This window comes from Elephantulus edwardii, unplaced genomic scaffold (genome assembly GCF_000299155.1).
Source record: "Elephantulus edwardii isolate Elephantulus edwardi_28Jun2011 unplaced genomic scaffold, EleEdw1.0 scaffold00064, whole genome shotgun sequence".
NCBI lineage: Eukaryota > Metazoa > Chordata > Mammalia > Macroscelidea > Macroscelididae > Elephantulus > Elephantulus edwardii.
This window is the reverse complement of record NW_006399814.1, coordinates 8,028,375-8,047,923: the sequence shown is the minus strand read 5'-3', so window position 1 is coordinate 8,047,923 and position 19,549 is coordinate 8,028,375. Positions and strand designations below refer to the sequence as shown.

The following is a 19,549-nucleotide window of genomic DNA, read 5'->3' as shown; positions in this document are numbered from 1 at the left end:
GGCACCATGCAGTATTTGTCCTTTTGTGACTGAGATATTTCACTCAGCATAACGTCCTCCAGGGTCACCCATTTTGAATAATATTGCATGAGTTCCTTGTACAGTGTGGCTACTTTTTTTTCCTTTAAACTAAGTTGTTGTTTTTTATTTTTATTGTATTATTTTTTCATATACCGTCAAATCAGATCTGGCTGGTACAGGAGGAGATTGCCCCCTCCTTCTCCAGCAGAGCATCTGGTGGATTTGAACCGCGTACCTCTGGGATTGCAGTGCAGCATCTTGCCCCTTTTTTTTTTTTCTGAAAGTGCTTTTATTTAACCCACAGAAGTGGCTTTCTTTTTTTTCATTATTTTATTTTCTTAATAATTTTAATGAACATTTACAGAGAATTTGGATTTCCATTCATTCATTGCTGCACTTCTCTCCCCACCCAGCCCTCTCCCCCCGGCCCCCAGTTTGCTCCTCTCCTTCAAAAGTAAAAGAAAGACTCCCTCCCTGGTACACAATCCCCCCGCACCCCTCCCACCGCCCCAAGTACATTCCAGTATGCAACCTTAGAAGTGGCTTTCTTGATGCTCCAAAGGCCCTGAAGGGAGGATGCTAAACAGAAAGATGACAGCAGGCTAGCCAATTTTAATAGAACTAAGTGATTATACAAAAGATTTTATATACATTTAAAACAACACACCCTTTCTTGAAATTATGACAAGAAAATAGTGGGAAATATGTCCTGGTGGAGATTGTTCCTGGAGTTGCAACAGGAGATTAATATTTTGGTCTTTTAACTTCAACTCCATCAGCTTCCATCTTCTTCCTCTTCTCAATGATTGCACTAATCTTCTTCCACTGGCGATCAAGCTCTGCCTTGTCATTGGTTTCTTTAAAGCGTCTGGTTTTCCTCCCTTCAGACATCTTGATGCCATACTGGAATGCAGCCTTGGGCAAAGCTTCCTTGTTGTTCATATATTCGCTGTATTCTTCCTGGGTATCAAAGGCCCAGTGGCGTAAGGGACCCTTCTTGTTACCCTGGTCCATTTTGCTATAATCCACTTCCTCATCACTATCCACAGCCATGTCATCCATCGTAGCTGGGTAGCATTCTGTGTAACTATTAGTCATTCCGAAGAATTCTCCAAGCTGCTTTTTGTCTTCTGGCTTCTTCAGTGGTTCTGTGCCTTCCCAACCAGCAGACCCAGCAAACTTTTCATTGATAGACTTAATGAGTTCCTTAGCAGACCCAGGTCCTTTGTCAACATCCATAGGCTCATCATCGACTTTCGGCTTCTCAAAATAACTGTGCCTCTTCTTCTCCTCCTCTCTCTCTCTCTCGCTCCCGATCTCTTTCTCGGTCACGGTCTCTGTCTCACGTTCCCATTCTCGGTATCTCTTTCATTCCTTGTCCCGAGGTGTCTTGGTTGTAGAGGGCACATAGTCTCCAATATCTTCAAAAATATTCATATCTGCTTCTGGAGGCTTCTTCTCTTCAGGTACCCTGTCTCAGGTAGGAAAGGATCTGGGTGAGCTTGCTGCTGCTGATGTCATTTGTAGTTAGAGTGGTCTGAGCCTCCATGGTAGGACAATCAGCCTTGCTTCGGATAAGGGTGGTGGGGATATCTGTTTCAGCATATTCATCATCCAGGTCTACCACATAAGCCATGCGGCCAGGCAAGAATAGCTCATTCCGCTCATATGCTTTGCTTTTGAAGAGCATGCGGTAAACATTAAGGCCTAGACGTGTTTTAAATTCAATCTTATTTTCAGGGTCTTCATCTTTTTTGGTTTCCTTCTGGGGCTTTTCCATCAGTTCCTCCTCCTCCTTCTCTTTGCTGGCAATCTCAGCTCGTACCTTCTGAAGACGAGCAAAATCCTAGCCTTTCACCAAATGGGTGTGCTCCATATCACCACCCAAGAACTTGGTCTCCTGAATCAGTTGTCTTCTCTGCAGCTGATTTATCTGCCTCAGCAGTGGGGCCCACAGCCCTGTAGTTAGCAGTAGTACTGATCAGTTCTGTTTCCTCATAATCTTTGTTCACACCATCTTGCCGTTCTTTGGCACTGTCCTGGTATTTCTCAGCTAATTCTCGCTCTTGTTCAATTTCTTGTTGGCGTAGCTTGGCATAATGACTTTTGTTTTTCCTCCTTCGTGCAGCTGGGTCTTCATCCTCATTGTATTCTCTTGGCTTCTCATGGTGACATGACTTAGAAGGTGGTGCAGAGGTGGGTGCAGCCCTTGGGGTCATGAGAAGTTTCCTGAAGTCTTCATTGGTGTGTTTTGATTGGTGGAAGGAATGAGGATCATCATGGCCATCTGGGGCTAAATGGTTGGAGAATGGCTCGCTGTCTCGCTCCGGCATTTTGTCCGCAGTATTTATTTTTTTTTTTTTTAGATTTTACAGTTTTATTCTTAGCGCACACTGCCAGTAAATTAAATTTACTTTCTCAGAAAGTGAGGCACATAACACGTACACAGCCACCAGAATAACTGACAGGTACTGATAGAAGTGAAGATGGCTTCATTTCCTTTGTACATAATTGGGTGATTTGTGCACTTGATCTCGGCTCTGTCCGCTGGTCTGAGAGCTGTATTGATGATCTCTGCTTATGGCTCCTCAGCTGTTGTGCTGTTCTTGGTTTTCCTTTCAGGATCAAGGTGGGTGCTTTCATATAAAATCTTATTTTTAATACCTTCTCTGGTAATTCTTTCCTGGATTCTTAGTTTTGCACAATTATACTCGTTAATAAAAAATGTCCAAGGCCGGCCACAACAGATCCTAACGAACCATATAGTACTGAGTCACGTGCACAGGGAATGTTCTGGACGTCTAAAATTCCTAGAAGCTTGAAGGACTTCCTGTTCCCGGACTGGCCGGCTTCCCACTCCGCGGACATAGCTACGACCACGCGGCTGCGGCCCCGACGACGACGACGCGGCCCCATGTCCGCAGTATTTCAACGCCAACACAAACGGAGACACAAACGACAACACCGTAACCCTAAGCTTCTACCCACAATCCGTCTTGGACTTTTAAAGCAGGTCCTCGCGCCAAAACCCATCAAACGCCCAGCGGTGCGCTCACGTGACCAGTGTGCCTGAACGTAACTGGCGACTGCGGAACCAGCCCCACCCCCCCCCGGCGGTGTCAGAGTGCGCATGCGCGCGGATGTGCGCATGCGTGCGGCGAACCCGCGCCTCCTCCCCGCGAGGGCCACGCTCTTCCCACCAACGGCGTCCCGCCGTGCTGCGCATGCGCGCCATGACGTCACGGCCCCGAGGCTCTGCGGTGCTTGCGCAGTGAGCGGAGGCGGGCGCTCCTCTCTTATTTTTCGAATCGGTTGTGAGGGGGAAGGTTCGAGGTGTAAGATGGCGGCCTTGAGCGACTGAAATGCTGTTGCCTGTGGCCTGTAGCTGAGCAGACACACCTCTCCTTCTTTCCTGGACGCAGAGACGCGGCCCCCGCAGGCCATGGTGTTGGGGACTGCGGGCCGGCCCCTCAGCGAGCTCCTCGAGGCGCTGGTTGACTGAGCGCGCCTGGCCGGCGGACCCCGCGGAATCGGACGGACCCGGGCGGAACCGCGCGCTCCGGACCCCGTGAGGTGAGTTCGCCGAGGGCGGGGCGGGGACAGCGGCCGTTTGTGAGCCGGGCGGTGGGCGCGGGGTCCGGGGCCGGTCACCGGGAGGGGGCGCGGGGCGTCTGCGGCTCGGAGGAGGTAGGCGGTGGGCGGCCGGGCCGAGCCGGCCTGCGAGGGGCCTCCTGCGGCTCCATCCCGGCTCCCCTCCCGGCCCCGATCGCCGTTCCCCCGGGGGCTCCATCCCAGCTCCTCTCCCGGCCCGGCTCCCTCCTCCCAGCTCCTCTCCCCCGATCGCCGTTCCCCCGGGGGCCCCGGTTCCCCTTTCCCGGCCCCGGCTCCCTCTTCCCGGCCCCGACTCCCGGCTCTTCTCCCGGCCCCGATGGCCGTTCCTCCGAGGGCTCCATCCCGGTCCCCATCACCCTTCCCCCGATGGGTCCTCAGCCCGGCCCCAGGTCCCTTCCCCCGGGGCTCCATCCCGATCGCCCTTCCCACGGGGCTCCATCCCGATCGCCCTTGCCCCGGCGGCCCCGGCCAGGTTCCATCCCGCCCCCGGCTCCCTCCTCCCGGCCCCGATCGCCCTTCCCCCGGAGGCTCCATCCCGGTTCCCTTCTCCCGGCCCCGATGGCCGTTCCCCGGGGGCTCCATCCCGGCCCGATCGCTGTACCCCTGCGGCCCGGGCGGCGCGTCTCCCTCGGGGCTCGCCCCCCGCGTGGCCGCCGCGTCCTTCCCGCTGTCCGCGGGCGCCCCTGGGGTGTTCTGCCGGCCCCGATCGCGCTCCCCGGGAGGAGGACTGGGGGAGCCCAGCGTTCCCGGGCTGATGGGCACCGTCCTGCGCGACGGACGGCCTCTGATGGCCGGTCAGGTGGGGCGGTCCGTTCCCATGCGCTAGGGGCCAGCCGGGCTGTGGACAGGCGGACCACCAGGCCTTTCTCCCGCCGCACGCGGCTGGAGTCCGGCCGAGGACCCGCACGTCCATCCGGGAGTCCAGCCCCCGGGGGCAGGGCCGCGGGCCGTAGAGACCTCTTCCACCCGTCGGCGGGGCGTGGACGCTGCCCTCCCGCCGTTCAGCACCCGCGCGTCACTTCCTCCTGGAGTCGATTCATAACCCGGGGCCTTCGTATACTCCTGCGCGCAGGCCTTTCCCTGTCGTTATAGTAACTTCCCAGGGACTCGCTTAAAAAACCTTTATGGTCCAGGATGTCCCTGATTTGGAATAAAATGTGGTGGTTGTGGTTGTGGTCGTGGTGGAGGTGGTCTATACTGACCAGTGGCCTGCAGCTCACAGTGACCCTGTGCACAGCAGCTCTGAACCCTGCCCTGTCCTGAGCCAGTGTACCTGACCCGACACCCCCACCCCATCGCCCCAGTTCCTGTGTCCATCTCATCCGGGGTCTTCCTCTCCTGGGCTGTCCCCACCCTTCCAAGTTTGATGTCCTTCTGCAAGGATCAGTCCCTCCAGGCCTCAGACCCCACAGTATGTGAGATGAAATCCCAGCCTCCATGGAGGATCTTGCTTTCACCCTCTCTAGGGCAGATCTCTGTTCTCTGGGCAGTCTGCCCACCAGTGAGTTTGCAGGAGGCTGTAAATCACAGCGGAACAAATGGCTCCTCTTTCTCTCAGTCAGGGTAGATTCAGATGGGCAGAGAAGTGCCCCTTCAGTTTAGCAGTACAGCCGCCTGCTGTCTGCTCACCAGAGCTCACACTGAGCTTCAGGTGTCATTAGAATGTTGTTAGAAGTTGAGAACCGTTCTGTGGGGCATCAGATTTTAGATGAGTTAGAAAACACGAGCGTTTCCATTTTATAGATATGAGAGATACCTATTTAGAAAGCCGCAGCTCCTTTTTTACATTTTTCCAGTCTAAAAGCAGGTCCAGAGTACCAAGTTAAAATTGTGGGCCGAAGTTAGTATTTCAGGAATGTCTTCCCGTCCTTGTCATCATCCTCCATTATAAGGTGTGGAGAAGCAGAGGGTAAGGATGGCTATGTACCTGGATGTTGTCTAAGAACATAGAAAGGGCTAATTTTTTTTATTCATTATTATTTCAGTTAAAGTTTATAGAGACTTTGGATTTCCATTCATTCATTGTTAAACTTTTCTCCATGCCAACCCTTCCCCCCAGTTCACTTCTCTCTTTGAAAAGTAAAATTCTTTCATTGTTATACAATACCTCCCCCAGGTCCACTCCACTATGCAGCCTTCCGTTCTAGACTCTGGTCATGACAATAATACCTAATCATAATCCCTTTTAAACAGTTAAATCCCTCTGTTTCAATGCAGTATACATAATTTGTCCCATCTTTCTCACTTTAGCCCAAAAGATATCTATTCATGTGAAGATCCTGGCACTATCTTCTTAAAAGTTCTTACCTAAGGGTACACTTCACACTTAAGGGTAAACTTCTTTAAAGAGAATAATATTTCATATTAAAAGTATTTTTGTTTATCAGGGTAGAAGTAAACTTAGAAGATGTTGGATGAGGACTTGTCGATTCTGTACAAAAGATTCTCAGCTCATCACAGTTGAGTTGGAATCAACTCATCTGATTCTCCACTAGGTGTGCGAGGCTGTAAATCAAAAAGGGGGGAAGTCGCCCAGCTTTCTCCCGTGGAGCAGCTGCTAGATTTGAACTGCCAGAGTCATGGCCTTTGGGTTGGCAGCACAGTTCCGTAAGGACTAGGCTACCAGAGCATCCTACTTATCTGGACTTGAAAATGTCAGTATTTTGCGTCCATTTTTCCTAGTAGTGTGCCGATTGAGTTCCTCAATGCTTTCCACCACTGCCTGATCTCACCCCTTAATGTGTTCTGATGCCAGAAACCATGTGTCCCTTGTATGAGGTTTTTAAGCACTTTCCACTGGAATTGGGGATTTTTTTTTTCTCCTTTCATGTCATGGTGAACATAAAATAAATTGTTTGCTTCTGTTTTCTGTAATTTAGGGTTGGAAAAATGGCCAAAAGAATTGCCGAGAAGGAGTTGACAGACAGGAATTGGGATCAAGAAGATGAAGCAGAAGAGGTAAAAAGTAGTTTCAAAAAAAATGATCTTATGCTGCCTTTACAGCTTCACAAGAGCAAGGCTGCGTGTGGACAGCTATCTCATCTTGACCAACTTCCCAACGGGCACTATCCCAGCATACACATCCCCAGCGTCAGCATCACACAGCCATTTCCCATTAGATCAGACATGACCCTCACGCTCCACACCTCTTTCTGCTCATCGTCAGCACCAATCTTACTCCGTTGCTGAGTGCAAGATTCAGTGCATTCGTTCTCAGACCATATTGGAGAAGTCAGGTTATAATCCAGATTAATAGTAGGATACAGTCAAGACAGCTCCCAGAACATGCACGCAGGCACCTCAGCTTCAAGCCTCGCAGCTTGGTGTTCCGAAGTTGTTCTCATTCCTATCAGTGTTGGCTTTCCACCCTCCAGTTTTCCATCCTGCTGGTATTCACTTCCCCATTTTACCCCTGACCCCCGACTCTAGTCTCAGGTCAGGTCTCCAGTTTGGTCGTAGGTTTAACTGCCTGGAGCAGGAAGGACGTCTTACATTGCCTTGCTTTCTCTTTGTTGTTGCCAGAGGATCTGTCTCTGGCCAGAGCTGTTCAATTTCTTGGCAAAACTAAGCAGTTCCCTTGTAGATTGTTGTGACTGGCCAGTCTCCATCTACATGGCAAAGTGAAACAATAGAAAAGTCATACTGAAAGATAAACTCCACAGCTGCTAAATTAAGATTCACCTTGAGGTTCCTCATGGCATCTTTATGGTACAAATTAAAAGGCCTTTTTTTAATTTTTTTTTTTTTCTTCCTGAGCAGTAAGCCCTCTGATTCCTTATGACCCATACTTGGGTGAACTTTTCTGCTAACACTGATTCCTTAACTTTTCTGCCCCTTCCTAGAAGTAGCTTCCTCCTGAATTTCGTAAACTTGCCACGTTCTAAATCCAGGGTTTGGACTGAGTCACTGCAGATGGTGTACGGTTTTAATCTGCTCATTGAAGTTTATCCAGACAGGAAAAGTAGTCTGCCAGCACCATCCTGGTCTGGCACACTCAAGATTTGCGATTTTACAAGGCTGAGTTCACTGCCCTGCCTTATTCTTGTTTTAAAAGTCTGCTCACTGGATACAAGACCTTCAGTGGTGGTGGGTTCATGGGAAAACGATTTCAATACTGTACCTCCTTGGATTGGCTTCATTTTCCGACAAAACACAAACTCTCTTCCTTGAACAACTTTATGTCCTGTGTGTTTTTGTAATGTGCTGTCAAGCTGGAGCTGACCCTCAGTGGGTTTTCAGAAGCTATATAAGGGAGGAAACTGCCCATCTTGCTTGGGGAGCAGCTGGTGGATTTGAACCCGTTCTTGCTGTGTGTGCTCAGGCCAGCACAGAGAAGTGGAAATAAGGACTCGGTGTGACTCCCCCAGTGTTTCCATCAATACATCAAGGCTGTGGGCTTCATTGAGTTGGACTAAGGGGTCATCCTTGGATACCTTAGCCAAGACACCTACATGACAAGAAAAGAGACCACCACTTTATACAAAAAGTAACATTTCAGTTATGGGGGAAAAAACCTTCAAAACATACATATTGATAGTCATGACAGCTTCATATCTCTCATTTCTACCTGTACTATATTTTTTCCCTAAAAAAAGGTCAGCTTCTGACTGCATGCTTCAACTTGTGGCAGCAACATTCAGTGTCACGTACCACACATCTTGAGTGTTGTAACAGTATCTTTTCATTTATCTCCTAAAAATGAAATGTGTCATGACTCTCAAATGTCACAAAACTGGTGTTTGAGATTGCAGCAGCAAGAGACTAAAGAGTAGTGTTGATTTGGAATTGAAATCAAATAACACAAAGGTGGAAAATTGGTAAAGGGTATTAATTGTTTGTGAGGCAGGCATGTTACTGTCTAAGGTCAGCCCCAGTACAAGGCAGACAGACATGTAGGAGGGGCCATCGTTACAGGAGGGACTTGACAGCGGTGGGGAACAAGCGAATTCCTTTCTAGGAGCCCTGCTGAGGTGCACAGCTTGTCGGAGCTGCCTTAAGGATAAGCTGAAGCAGACCTAGACGATGTCACACATTTTCTGAGCCACACAGTCTTTTGCCTTGACCTAGCATTCTGTGGGAGTTCAGCTATGCGTGTTTGTAAGAGGTTTGCCTTTAAGATTTATATGGACTGGTGCCTCTTACACACACAAAAAAAACCCAACACCCTGAAACCTACTGCTGCTGAGTTGGATCCAACGCAGAGCTGACCCTTGATTGGGTTTCTGAGACTAAATCACATGGGAAAGGCTGCTCACCTTTCTCCATTAGAACCGTTGGGGATTTGAACTGCCAGAGAGACGCAGCCTTCAGCTTACATCTTCACAGACTAGACCGCCACAGCAGGTTCCCACTAAACCAGAAATTTGTTAACGTGTTGCCCGAGCTGTTAGCATTTCTCACAGGCATGGTGCTTTTTGGCTGCGGATCGTTTTTCTAAGTCTCAATACTGTTCCATTAAGATCAGTTGTTAGGTGCTATCAAGAGCTAGACTATGGTGGTCACTTGGCATTAAGAGATTTCAAAAGTGAAAGAGCTCCTGTGTTGGTCTCTACTGAAGGGAGTGGAAGAGAGTTCTGACCTGGGCAAGTGTGCCCGGATGACCCTGCTTGTCGCTCTTAGGGATAGCTCCGATTCACCATGACCAGAAGTAAGTAGTAGATTATCTCAAATGTGTTTTTTTGAAAATTGAGTCGTAATTACTTGTTTGGAGCACTTGGATGTCAGAACAACCTGCTGTGGTAGTCACCTTACAAAATGGCTTACTGCTGTGCGTAAGCCCATTGTTGTGGTCACTGTCAGTCCATTGCATTGAGGGGTTCCTTTCCTCACCGGCCCCTCGGTTTTACCAAGCATGATGTGTCTTTCTCCAGGGACTGACCAGCCATGGACTGAATTGTGCTCCCCCAAACACATGTATGTAATGATCAGATGTAGCTATGGAATGCCTTCTCCTTAATCCTTCTGAAAGGGAGCTCTGGTGGCCTAGTGATAGGAAGCTGCACTGCAATCCCAAAGGCATGTGGTTCAAGGCCTCCAGTTGCTCCATAGGAGCAGGATGGGGCAGTCTCCTCCCATGTGATTAACTGCCTCTGAAAACCCACCAGAGGTCAGCTGTGGGTCAGTTCCCGACTCTGGTACACAACAGCACAATCCTAAAGGGATAAAGTGTGGAATGCACCACCACCATTACTCCCATCACCCAATATAAGGGGACCCCCTAAGGGTGCCTTGTAATAGCTTCCATCTCACTAGAGATTGAAAGGAAGGAAGGTGAGCTGGGGTTGGGACAGGCAGTACCATCTGAGGATGGCCAGGAGTAGAGTGCAGAACCCTGCACAGGAAGCTCCTTACCACTGGGACACACAGATCTTTAAGGAACACAAGAACTTTCCTCCAGAGCTGAAATTCTCCGTTTGGACTCCTAGCCTCCGGAACTGTAAGAGAATACGTTTCTATTTGTTAAGGCCTTCCACTTGTTAGGTCCAGAATCTCTGGCACAGCAGCTTTAGATAGTGAAGACAGGGCCCCAGGTATGTGAGATGGTCTTGCTGTACTTGCCTCCAAGGCAGCACTTTTTACAAAACAGATTTGTTTTTTTGTTTGTTTGTTTTTAATTTAGGTTGTTTATTTTTCATTTCCATGAACATCTACAGAGATTTTGGGATTCCATTCATTCATTGTTGCACCCTTCTCCCTGCACAAACCCCTCCCCCGCCCCTTTGCTCCTCTCCTTGAAAAGCAAAAGAAAAACTCCCTCATTGGTACACAATCCCCCCTGCACCTCCCCAAACCCCACCCCCTACCCCCAAATATAATCCACTCTACAACCCTCATTGCAGATTTGTTTGTGGTTTGGCAGTCTAGTAGTCTTCATCGTGACCAAAATTCCCAGGTACTCTTTATTCATTGCCAACTTTCACATGCAGATGAGACAATGGAAAATAGCATGACTTAGGTCAAGCACACCAGAGTCTTTAAATTGACGTCCTGTTCGTTAGCATTTTAAAGAGGCACTTGACAGCACATTTTACCCACTGCACTAGCTTACTTTCTTGACTTCAGTCCAATTATAATCACTAAGGTCTAACCCTCCAGCTTCTGAATAGAAGAATTTGCTTGTTAAAACTGAATTTTCATTTTAGATTTTATTAATATCAGAATGTGTCCAAAATTTAATGCAAAGTACTTGTTATTAACACTTTTCCATCTTAGTCTTTTCCATTTCTGGCATGTGTGCCCACATTCTTCTCTGTGCACGTGCACTGAGCTGGGAAGCTTGGGTTTGTGTTCAAGAGCATTTCCAATGTGCCTCCTTAAAATCAGAACTCACAAGATAAGTAGTAAGTAGATTGCACCAACGGTGTGTGATTCATGGCACATGGACAGTGAGAATCAGCTGTTAGATATGTCTGGGAGGTGTGCGTTCATTCACTTTTGCCATGTCTTACTCTTTGATGTTTGCACTCTTGCAGGTGGGGACGTTCTCTGTGGCCAGTGAGGAAGTCTTGAAGAATAGAGCCATAAAAAAGGCAAAACGTAGAAACGTTGGACTTGAGGTGAGTGTTTCCTTTACTGCTGTAATTTCAAAGATGGAAACTATTCCAGAACCTGTGAGTTTCACAGAGACTTCAGAGATGCTTCCTGCTTGTGAAACCCCCTGCTGAGGGCCTGGGAGGAGGCTGCACTGTGTCCACTGTAGTGGACAGTCTACTTCAGCTGAGGAAAAGATACCAGATTCAAATTGGCTAATATATAGCGAAGAAAGAAGTATGTTGTTGATATTGTTGTTAAGTGCCATTGAGTTGAATGCAACCCTATGAACAATAGGTCCGAACTCTATCCATCCTAACCCTCTCTGACACACTTGAACCCATTGCTGCAGATATTGTGTCAGTCTATCTGGCTGAGGGTATAAAAAGCCAGAGAAGTACGTCAGCAGGAGTAAGAGAAAGGAGAGTATAATCTCAGCTTCTCTCTACACCTGGGAGTGAGGGAGCGGGGTGGGGGGAGAGGCTTTGACCACTCCCCGAAGAACTCTGTGACTCAGTCCTGCTGCCTGAGCATCCTACAGGGAAATGGTTCATTCTGTACTCTTAAAACCAGTAGTCTGCCCTTTTTTGTGATGATTCTAGAGCCTGAGAGGCTCAGTTTCCACAATAACTGTTCCTGGCTCATGGCTTGACAGTCTGGGATGAATTGAGGCCCCAACAGAGCCCCTCACAGCTCGTCTGTCACCATTGCTCTCCAACAGCAGGCGTCTTGGTCTGTTGTCTCTGGGGGTTTGGTAACTAAAAATCAAAGACATTGAGGACCTCGGCACCTAGCTTGTATTAATGACATATATTAAAATCCACACATGTTAAGGTCTGACGTTCTCAGCCACTGTCTTGAGCATCTGGTCAGGAAAACCCCTAAGGTGCTGAAGATGTCAGTGAGTATCTGTGTGTGATGGACTGTGCGCTAAGAGTCGCCAACCAGCCCACGTAAGCAGGGCAGTTGTCATTTGTCACCTCCGGGGAGTCGTGGCTGTGACCCACCTGGGTGGGAGCCTTCATCTTTCTCCTGAGTTGTTGGGAAAACTTCCTGAAGCAAGTCTTGGCACGTTAGATCCCAAACCAGTCATCCCCTTGGTGCTTTTAAGTGCTACTTAAGAGAACAGCGTCTTAAGACTTGTTTGTAGGCGTTTCAGTTGGATCCAGGAAACTGAAGGCCCTTTCTATAGAAATTTCACCAGGAATGCTGAATTGCTTGGCTTAAAGATGTGGATGAGCTCGGAGCAAGGACAGATGGCCCAGCAGAATGACCTTGCTAAAGAAATCTGGTGTAAGGATCCTGAGATGTCACCTACTGATTTCTCAGCCAATTAGGGACGCATCCCAAGTCAGATAGTCAGATGTTTGTGGGTTGAAATACAAGGAAGTGTTTTAAAAATGACATGTGTGTGGGGCGCACACACTTAGACTTTGAGGTCTGAATTATCCTATTCAGATAATCTCTGAGTAGTGAATGAGAAATCTTTCCTTTTGGGGTGCTAAAGTGCATTTTTCATCATTTTTATTCTTTTCCTGAGGCTAGGTAGTGGGTACTGGGATTTTACAACATTGTCCTTTTATTTTTGTGTTTTAAACGTGCCTGTGGCTTGCTAACATGTTCCCTTTATTTCTCTTTCAGCCTGATAGTGGCGGAGCTTTTAAAGGTTTTAAAGGCCTGGTTGCGCCTTCTGGAGGAGGAGGTGGGTTTTCTGGGTTCGGGAATGTCGTGGGAGTGAAGCCTTTAGGACTGTCCAATGGAACTAGTGTCACCAGTGCTCCTGCCTTCACCAGCACTAAGGCAGCAGTGGAGACCAAGGCTGCTTTTGGTGAGTTGTCTGTCCCATCCTGTGTTGTCGTTCCCCCCGCCCCCCAGAGTGACCCCTACGAAAGGCCTGTCTGCACAGGTAGATGCCTTTCTTACACTCACCTGGCACAGGGCCTTTGAACACCCAGGGGGTGCGGGAGACTGGCGAGGGCTCAGGGGCTTGGCCAGGACAGACCCACTGCTGTGCTCAGCCCACCAAGCCCCAGTCTGTGACCGTGGCAATGCCCTTGACCGCTGAGCCTCCAGCTTCTCCAGCTCCTCTGCCCTGTAAAGGCTTCCTTCCTGCATCGTTTATCTTTCCGAGGCCGCCCACCTCCTGTCCTGAGACTCATGGTGTCTTGAGATTTGGAACAGAGAAGGATATATTTAGCTACTTTGTAACAGTATACTGTTCAATTTTTTATTTAGTGTAACTGGAGCACTTTTCTGATAAAGTTTTATTGTTTGTGTTCCCTAAGTATTGACTTTTGTACTTAGTCAGGAGTCCCTGGTGTGGTATAAATGGACCAGCACGCTTGACTGCTGACCAAAAAGGTGGGATGTGACGTGCGCCCCCAGGCCTCTCCAGAGAAAGGCGTGCCGTCCGCAGTGGGCCTCACAGGACCAGCACTTGTGATGCGGGCTGTCCTGCTTGTAAATGCCATCATCTCGGAAGCAGACCGTCTTGTTAAATTGTTAGGCCTCCTGCAGGCATGGTCATCTCTATGCTGTCCTGTTCCTGAATGGTGGCTGGGCACGTACCTGAACAGTCAAACAGGAAATGTGAAGTTCTGGAGGAAGGGTGAGGGTGTAGGGTGAGGGTGTGCTGCCATCGCAAAAGGCACGCAATCGGGATCCAGCAGCTGCTGCTCAGGAGAAAGCTGGGCGGCTTCCTGTGCCATTCTACAGCTTCTGAAAACCCTCTGGAAGGTCAGCTTTGAGTTGGTTCCAGCTTGACTGCACATAAGAGCAGTTAACAAGGTCGTACCAGCTTGTGAGTACTTACGACTTGCATTTCCTCTAGGTCCCGTTACTGCAAATGGTCCTGCCTCCTTGGCCGAGAACAAGCCTTCCGCTCCCAGCACCAACGGCAGCAGTCAGCAGCCACCCTGCTTGGCAGCCAAGGCCACTTGCTACAGGAGCGCCTACCACAGGCAGTTAGCAGCCCTAAACTGCTCGGTCCGAGATTGGATTGTCAAGCACGTGAACAGAAACGCGCTCTGTGATCTGACTCCTATCTTCAAAGAGTACGAGGAATATTTAGCAAATATCGAGCGGCAGCACGGGGACAGTAACTCGGAAAGGGACACTGGCAAGATGTTGGGTGAGGCCCAGCCATCTCTGTTCAGTTCGACAAAATCGCAGCAAGAGTCAACGTTTCTGTTTCATGGCGGCAAAGCCGAGGCGGTGGCTGAGCAGAAGCCAGACCCACCCTCAGGAGCAACGGGTGCCTCGTTCAACTTCGGCAAGAAAATCGACAGTGCCGTCCTGGGCTCACTGAGCGCAGGGCCCCTGAGCGGGTTCTCATTCCCCTCTGGAAACACCAGCCTGTTGGGCAGAGACACTGCCCCCAGCAAAGCGGCCTCTTCACCATTTACCACCAAACCCCCGGAGAGCCGCACGGAGCCTGGCAGCAGTGAGAGCAAAGGTAAGCGGGTTCCGCTGCCTCGGTGTGCGTAGTGGGACGCGGGCCCAGCGGGGTGGGGTTGGGGGGGCGCAGGCTCGACGGGGACAGCTTCCTTCCTGTCCAGGCTCCGGCACTGCTGCTCACAGCGTAGCTCCTCGGGGCCTCAGGTTTCATGTTTGAAAACCAGAAATGAGATCTGTTTTGCAAGGTGTTTGAGAAAATTAAGAATATAAAAATCTCTATCCTGGTGGTTGTGGCTTTGCCTGTGACGTATGATGTAGTGACTTAAAATCCTGGCTTGGTCTTGCGCATTTGCGTTCTCTTCATCGTGCTGGGCCTGCGAGGCCCGTGGTCCTGGTGCCTGCTGCCCTGCTTTTCTGAAAGTCGGGCCCCCAGCCACCACTCCTGAGCCGCACAGGGGGTCACATTGATTGCTGAAAAGGACATTTGTCACCGTTGCCTCTGAAGATCACACGTCCCCTGGAGCTGGAAGGCCAGTTGTCTTCATCACCCGACTCCAGTGCATCCTCTGTGGTCCTGGTGGTGCGCGCACTGTGTGTTGTTGCATGGCATGGAGTTGGAACTGACCCGTAGCTGCTCGCCAGCAGGTCCTCAGAGGCAGTGAATCACTTGCCTTGTGTCAACTCCTTGCCACCAGAGCTCTGTACTATGTTGTATGGCAGCTAACGCGAAAGATCCACCAGCCGGACTAACGGAGGAAAATGAGCGGTCTCCCACAGGGCAGGTTTACAGCGTGGTGACTCAGCAGAGAGTTGGGTGTGGTCAGTGGTCCTCAGTCAGGAGCCGAGGCCTTTTCTCCCTTAGTAAGGCCGACTCCAGGGTGGCCGAGACGACGGGTGCTGGAGCTTGTGGAAAAGGAGGCTGCGTTTGACTGATCCAGATGCAGCTGCCCTCTGGTGAGCCTCCCACTGCAACTAGAGATCAGGGCACATTTAATTTCTTGGATTAAGTCTGGGCCCAGGACCTGGCGCTTTGACACTCCCGTGGGAAGACTGTAGCACAATGCTTGAGGACTACAGCCTTCTCTGGGACATCTGTCTATCTGCCTGTCTGTCATGGTTCTGTAACCTGATAGGCACACCAAAGTAAACCTCCACTCAGGCTCACCTGCAGAGCCGCCCTTACACCTGACTGGTGACAGAGTTGTTTTAGACCAGAATTGGGTTTTCTTGGGGGGCGGGGGGGAGGCAGCTTTGTAACTATGTGAGTTTTAGGGAAAGGTAGAGGTTCAGATAGCGGAAGGTCCTCAAAGAGATGGATTGATGCCGTAACAGTAGAGATGGAGAGGCTGAGGTTCATGGTGGTCGCTGCGTCTGAGTGGGCTCCCTCAGGTCAGGTGCTCACTGATGGAGGTGTTCACCGTATCACCGTGCTCTTTAAGAGAGCTGTAGGGGCCCATGTGGTGCTGTGGGTAGAGCACCCAGCTGCTAACCAGAAGGTCAGTGGTTCCCTGTGAAGATTACAGCCTGGAGAGAGGAGGGTATGCCCGGGTCTGCTCTGTCTTCCCTCACCAGCACCCTGGGCCGCAGAGTGTCTGCTTTTGATGGTTTTCTCTGAATCCTCCAGCTGTGAGTGGGGTGGTGACTGTGAGCACGTGTGTGACAATCCGCAGGGCTCCTCTTCGGTCCTTCCATTGCTCACACCTGCTGCCTGCCAGCCCGTGAGCATAAGCCAGGAAGAGGTGCCTGCATGGCCTCTCAGGTGTCAGGGTTGTGCAGCAAGTCCTCTGACCAGAGATGGCCTGCTCACCTCCATTCCAGGACGTGGTACAAGATTGAGAAGGATGCAGCCTTTAAAAATTATTTTTATTTTTACAAAAAAATTAAAATCCAGAAGGAGTTCCTTCTCACCTTCATCCTATCCTGTCCACCTCCCTTCCCCAGCCCCACCCCCCAAAAAAGGTCAAACTCAGATTGTGCTCTGGAAGCTTCTGCGAGGGCTCGTGTGGGCTTCCTCAGCTGAGCTCTGCAGGTCACCTTTTGCCCTCATGGTCTCACCACCATTGTGGTTTCTCTGAAGGTGGAGACGAGGAGGAGAGTGACGAGCCGCCCAAAGTCGTGGTTACCGAGGTCAAAGAAGAAGATGCTTTCTACTCTAAAAAGTGAGTCCCCTGCGCACAGCCCTGGGGGCACCAGGGTCTCTGAGGAGCTGGAGTATGAACTAACCTCGGCCTCCTTGGAAAACCAGCCAGTGTCATAGAGCCTGCGCTGAGCACATCTTCTCTGACTCTAGCACTTACGCCCAGAGGAGCCCTGGAGGCCCTGGGATTGAATACTTGGTGCTAATTCCTCCTGCCCTTCGTGACAGTGAGGCGCCCCTCTGCTTCAGTTATGACTTCCAGCCTTGGAGGCAGCCCTGCTCCCCTCCCCTGTGCAGTCCCTGGGATCTGGGCTTGTCTGGGTGGTAGGTTGTTAGGTTGAGTTTGAGTATCAGGAGTAAGCAGGGAAATGAACCATCTGCCTCCAAGTAAAAACTTACTATAAAGCAGAAGAAACTTTCAGAAATAAGGAAAAGGGGAAGGAGCGCTCAGGTCAGGAAGGCAGGTTTTTTTGCTTGCTTCAGAAAAGATTGTTTTAGAAAGTATACTGCATTCAAACATGAGGGAAAGAACTGCTTAAAAGGAATATATGAGTAGGTATTATTTGCATGACAACAGTCCAGAATAAGAGCTGCATAGTAAGTGGACTGGGGGAGGGAATTATGCAACAATGAAAGAGGGGGAGTTTCCAAGAGAAAAGTGAACTCTGGGGGTGAGGTTGAGCAGGGAGGAGTCTTTTCTTTACATTTCCTAAAATCCTAGTTTGGCAAAGTGAGGCATCCTGCACCCTAACCAGACCACTTCCTGGTTTGTGGTGATTCCTCTGCAGCGGTGAACACTAGATCTTGAAGCTGCTTCTGTTGTCATTAAGTGCCACTGAGTTGGTTTCCACGTGTGCTGCAGAAAGAGGCCTTAGCCTGCCCGGCCCCACAGCCACAGCTCTTCAAAAACACATCATAGCTGAGGCCTCCCTCCTCCGGGACCCTGTTTTACCAGGCGTGGCGGCCTCTTCCAGGGACTTCCTCTGGCCCTGTTGAATCCTGATTTTTCCCTACCCAGGTGTGCATGGTTGGTAGAAAACTGACTTGTCACTAAGATCCTGGTCAGACCAGTTGTTTTCTTTCCACAGGTGTAAACTATTTTACAAGAAAGACAATGAATTTAAAGAGAAGGGCGTCGGCACCCTGCACTTAAAGCCCACAGCAAACCAGAAGACACAGCTTCTAGTGCGGGCAGACACCAATCTAGGTGGGTGACGTGACCACGACCATGTGAAAGGCACAGTGCTGGTTTTGGGTGGTGGGATGTGAACACACAGTAGGCTCCGTCCTTCAGGGCACTTGGGTCCTGTGTTAGTTACTTATTAAGGACTTCCTTTGGAATACTGGGGGGTAGTGGGTAAGAAAATGTCTCTTGAAACCTCTAAAATGGGCTTCATTTCCGTGTCTTAGAAGCGACAGTGGGTAAATCAGACAATTTCTTAACACACACCCAGTGTGCTTGAAGCAGTCGCTCACTCCTGTCTCCGTTCACCTACGTGCGTGCACCCCACGTGGTGCTACCCCAATACTGTCCGCTGCAGAGGCAGAGCCAGAGCTGAACCCGCCAGAGGCTTCCTTACACACACCCCACACTGACAACTGGAACTTCCTTCCCTTTGCCAGTCCTGGGCTTCCAGTAGTAAGCATTTTCAGTATAAATGTCTTCAGTCTTGACCATTGGCCATGTTGTGGAGCTGTAGTTGTCATGTGCCTCCGACTCGTAGCTGACCCTCCCGCAGATCTCCAAGGCTGTGGCATGCACCAGAGGAGATTGCCCGTCTCTGTCCCGCAGGGCAGTAGCTGGGTTCACACTGCGGCCTTTGAGCTGGCAGTGAACTCCCTCCCACGAGGTTACTGGAGCTGGATGTGTTTTAATGTGTCTTGGTTTAAATGTAGGTAACATTCTGCTCAATGTTCTGGTCGCGCCCAATATGCCGTGCACCCGGACGGGGAAGAACAACGTCCTCATAGTATGTGTCCCCAACCCGCCTGTTGACGAGAAGAACACCACCTCCCCGGTCACCATGCTCATCCGGGTCAAGACCAGCGAGGACGCCGACGAGCTGCACAGGATTCTGCTGGAGAAAAAGGGCGCCTGAGGCCACCCCTCCTGGGCACCACGCTGCTGTCCCCGCCCCCGACGTAGGCAGTTTCTCTCCTCTTCTACTTCAACATTCTGAGAACTTGTGAGGAAAATTAATACGGCCAATAAAACCTTTGACTGTTAAGTGTCAAGAAACTGTATTCTCCCTTCTGAAGGACTCACATGTGTACCATACATTTGAATGGAAATTTTTAGAAGATTTTAAAAGTCTCTTTGTTAAACTAACTTAAGTGATTTCTTTAATGGTCTACAATCAGGGTATCAGATTTCTGGAAGCTTCCACAGCCCCAGGGTTTTGTGTCTGCTGCCCCCATAGGCAGTGTCCCTGTGCAGTTCTGTGTCCAGAGCGAGGTTGGCCACCTGGGCCAGTGCCCTCCTCGAGCCTCTCCTGGGATTGCAGTGCGGTCGCCAAAGGATAGCTGTGTGTGCTTCTCTTCTCGGCTGGCTAGCTTTTCACTTGGGGAGCTGTTTGCAGGCGGGGCCTTTAACCCCTGTGGCCGTGCAGAGTCGGGCCTGGGAGCTGCTCATGGGGGACCTAGGGGCTGCCATGGTTCACCGGCTTGGGGTTTAGTTTGTGGTTTGGTTTGACAAGGGTGGCCAGGCCAGGTGTCAGGTTTGAAAGCACACAGTTGCCAGCATATGGTTTCTAGACCATGGGACGTATAAATCTTCAGCAGGAGTAGTCAGAGTCAAAGAGGCCAGATAGTCGCCCAGACCGCTGTGAAGGGGCTGCCTCTGAGGTGAGGTGT

At 50.2% G+C, this 19,549-nt stretch overlaps 1 protein-coding gene and 1 pseudogene across 1 annotated transcript; one reads left to right on the top strand and one right to left on the bottom strand.

Moving 5' to 3' along the window:
• Positions 1 to 765: 765 nt before the first annotated feature.
• On the bottom strand, positions 766 to 2,354 carry LOC102874436 (annotated as a pseudogene).
• Positions 2,355 to 6,522: 4,168 nt separating this feature from the next.
• Positions 6,523 to 18,795, top strand: NUP50 (nucleoporin 50kDa). Its single transcript, XM_006888128.1, has 7 exons — positions 6,523 to 6,591; positions 11,106 to 11,189; positions 12,805 to 12,991; positions 13,994 to 14,617; positions 16,637 to 16,718; positions 17,785 to 17,903; positions 18,593 to 18,795. The coding sequence occupies exons 1-7, from the start codon at positions 6,523 to 6,525 to the stop codon at positions 18,793 to 18,795; spliced, it is 1,368 nt and encodes a 455-aa protein (XP_006888190.1).
• Positions 18,796 to 19,549: the final 754 nt, after the last annotated feature.